Source organism: Hippocampus comes, unplaced genomic scaffold (genome assembly GCF_001891065.2).
Source record: "Hippocampus comes isolate QL1 unplaced genomic scaffold, H_comes_QL1_v1.1 scaffold2588, whole genome shotgun sequence".
NCBI lineage: Eukaryota > Metazoa > Chordata > Actinopteri > Syngnathiformes > Syngnathidae > Hippocampus > Hippocampus comes.
This window is the reverse complement of record NW_017805961.1, coordinates 1-2,310: the sequence shown is the minus strand read 5'-3', so window position 1 is coordinate 2,310 and position 2,310 is coordinate 1. Positions and strand designations below refer to the sequence as shown.

At 41.1% G+C, this 2,310-nt stretch overlaps 1 protein-coding gene across 2 annotated transcripts; it reads left to right on the top strand.

The window, feature by feature from the left end:
* Positions 1 to 254: 254 nt before the first annotated feature.
* On the top strand, positions 255 to 2,197 carry LOC109528214 (inhibitor of Bruton tyrosine kinase-like). Of its 2 annotated transcripts, none has more exons than XM_019890578.1 (5): positions 255 to 421; positions 513 to 655; positions 724 to 830; positions 1,598 to 1,696; positions 1,810 to 2,197. In XM_019890578.1, exons 1-5 carry the CDS (start codon positions 334 to 336, stop codon positions 1,970 to 1,972), a joined length of 600 nt encoding a protein of 199 aa, XP_019746137.1. In that variant the 5' UTR covers positions 255 to 333; the 3' UTR covers positions 1,973 to 2,197. The 2 variants fall into 2 exon arrangements, with proteins under 2 accessions (XP_019746137.1, XP_019746135.1); XM_019890576.1 differs by having other exon boundaries at positions 268 to 421; positions 510 to 655.
* Positions 2,198 to 2,310: the final 113 nt, after the last annotated feature.

Here is a 2,310-nt window from a genome sequence, read left to right as displayed (position 1 = left end):
TGCTCTACTCTCTGTCTAGAGCTGGGCGATATGACGATCTATATCACAAAAACAATCAACATTTTTGTATAGTATTAGAGAATGGATGGATGGATAGTATATTTGAGCATAAAGTTGAGTTTTGGTCGAGAGATTACTCTCTTGGAATCAGTGAATAATCAAATTTATTAATCATGATTTCAGTATCGATCAAAAAAACACTTAGTGATTTATTTTTGAAAAACTGAAGAAGAAAAACAGTGTATCCGCTTAAAAATAAATGTAATTTAAATGTGTGCTGTTAATTAATCAAAACCCTCCTTCCGCAGGGAAGTACTGTTCAAGAAAGCCAAGATGAAGGCTAAAAAGAAACCAAGGCGACGCTCCGACAGCTCAGGAGGCTATACACTGTCTGAACTTATTCAAAGCCCCCCTGCTGCAGGTATGGTTGCACAAACACTCAGATGCAAGTGACATTTCACTTGAAAGCCTCACTTTTCACTGATTTGCAATTACTGTATTTCTTTCAGCAGTTTCCCCATGCCTCGTGAAGACACGAAAAGACACCTCAACAGAGTCACTGCAGGAGCTGCTCACATCGGACTCGGAGGGTAGCTGCATGGGGCTGGGTAGCCCCAGAGAAATGCAGTCACCAGTCTCTCATGACAGAGCTGTGGTTAGTGTACTGTAGTGGTCACACATGTTATTCAAATACAGGAAAATAATTGGTTTCATTATCCACAGGAAGAGAGGGTCTTGTGTCAGAGAATGAAGATCCCACCCAATACAAGGAATGGCCTCCCACCTCCCCCCACCTCTAGTCCAAAAGATACCCCAAAGATCCTTCACAGGTAAGACGGAACAGGGTTTTTCCTGGCTCAAATTAAGGCAGAGGTGGTACCATCCTGACCATGCGCCATGACGTGCATGTACTCTCTAAATTCAATGAACTCACTTTCTTTTACAGGAAACATACTTTAAGACAAGAGTTCCAATAAGAGTATGACTATTATCATGTTAAAGCAATCTTTTATTAAAACCTGTATCGGAAAATGGACTCATAGCTTGTGTGGTGGGGCCACTTTTATTTGAGACACTCATAGATTATTTTGAAGCAGCCATCAAGCGCTCTGTGGTCCATGTGCACCTGTGCTGCAATAGCACGATACAGTGTCCTCCGTTAAAAAAAAAACAAAAACATTTTAACTGCCTGTTGCGTTAGGTTCTCTGCTCTGGACTCGGCTTTCCTCCTCGCAAGTGGCTGATTTTCCCTACCATATCTGCAACACTAAAAATCATAAGCACAAGGGTTGGATTTGGAATTTTGAAACAAGACCACCGGAATTTAGATGATTTGGAATGGTCACTCCAGCTGACCAAATAATTAATTCGGCATCTTGTGTGTTTGAATAGTCTCCTTGACAAATATATTTCTTGTGACAATCAGTTATTGCACCTGAATCAAATGCAGGTTCGAAATATGATTAAAAATAAGTCAGTTGAAGTGCACCTATTTTTCTCCAGCAATATTTTAAAGCGATGATGAGGAGAAAGTTTTCTGCCATAGTTACTTTAAATCTGGTCGTGTGGTGTGACCTTATGTTATTCTAAATTGTAGACCTCCGCATCCACCTCCAGTGTTGGATCTTAGAGCCATCATGGACATGGAAGCCAGCTCTGCGCAGACCCTCAAACCAGCTCCTAAAAGCCTAGCAAGGTAAAATATCAACGCATATTCAGGTTGACTACAGTTGCTGTTTACAGACTATTTACGGCGCACAAGTTTTAGGTATTCCCACCCACTCTACATATTTTTCTGCTTGCCTTCAGTGTTGGTACTCTCTGCAAATATTCTCCTACTCCTATGAAATTGTCCCAAAAGCAAAGGAAGATGTTGGCCTTGGCCAATAAAGAGACCAGTGTGGACGCTACAGCATCCAAACCCACCCCCACAGTCACACCATCCAAAAACAGCAGTGGGAAGACCTGGTGAGTGTACTCCAGAATCTATCCATCCATTTTCAGTACAATTTATCCTGTTCAGGCTCACGGGTGTGCTCCAGGATCAGAAGCACAAATGGAGGTGGAAGAAATTAACCTCATGTCCAGTGCATTTGTGATTTCAAGTATAAAACACAATTTTTGTTACTTTTTTATTCTGCATTGAACCCTCATATACGAGGGTCATTCAATAAATAAGGTGAATTTTTCGGTATAAGGACTTCTAATACAGATACAAGCTTACATTTTTTTTTCGACATAGTCCCCAGCACTGTCACACACTTTTCCAATCTGTGCCCAAGCTTCCATATTCCCTCAGCATAAAAATCT

Bases quoted from the DNA above. Each gene is read 5' to 3' on its own strand.
- LOC109528214 (XM_019890576.1), top strand. From the start codon at position 334: ATGAAGGCTAAAAAGAAACCAAGGCGACGCTCCGACAGCTCAGGAGGC. The intron at 422-509 runs GTATGGTTGCAC...TATTTCTTTCAG, and splicing joins TCAAAGCCCCCCTGCTGCAG to CAGTTTCCCCATGCCTCGTG. The intron at 831-1,597 runs GTAAGACGGAAC...TCTAAATTGTAG, and splicing joins ACCCCAAAGATCCTTCACAG to ACCTCCGCATCCACCTCCAG.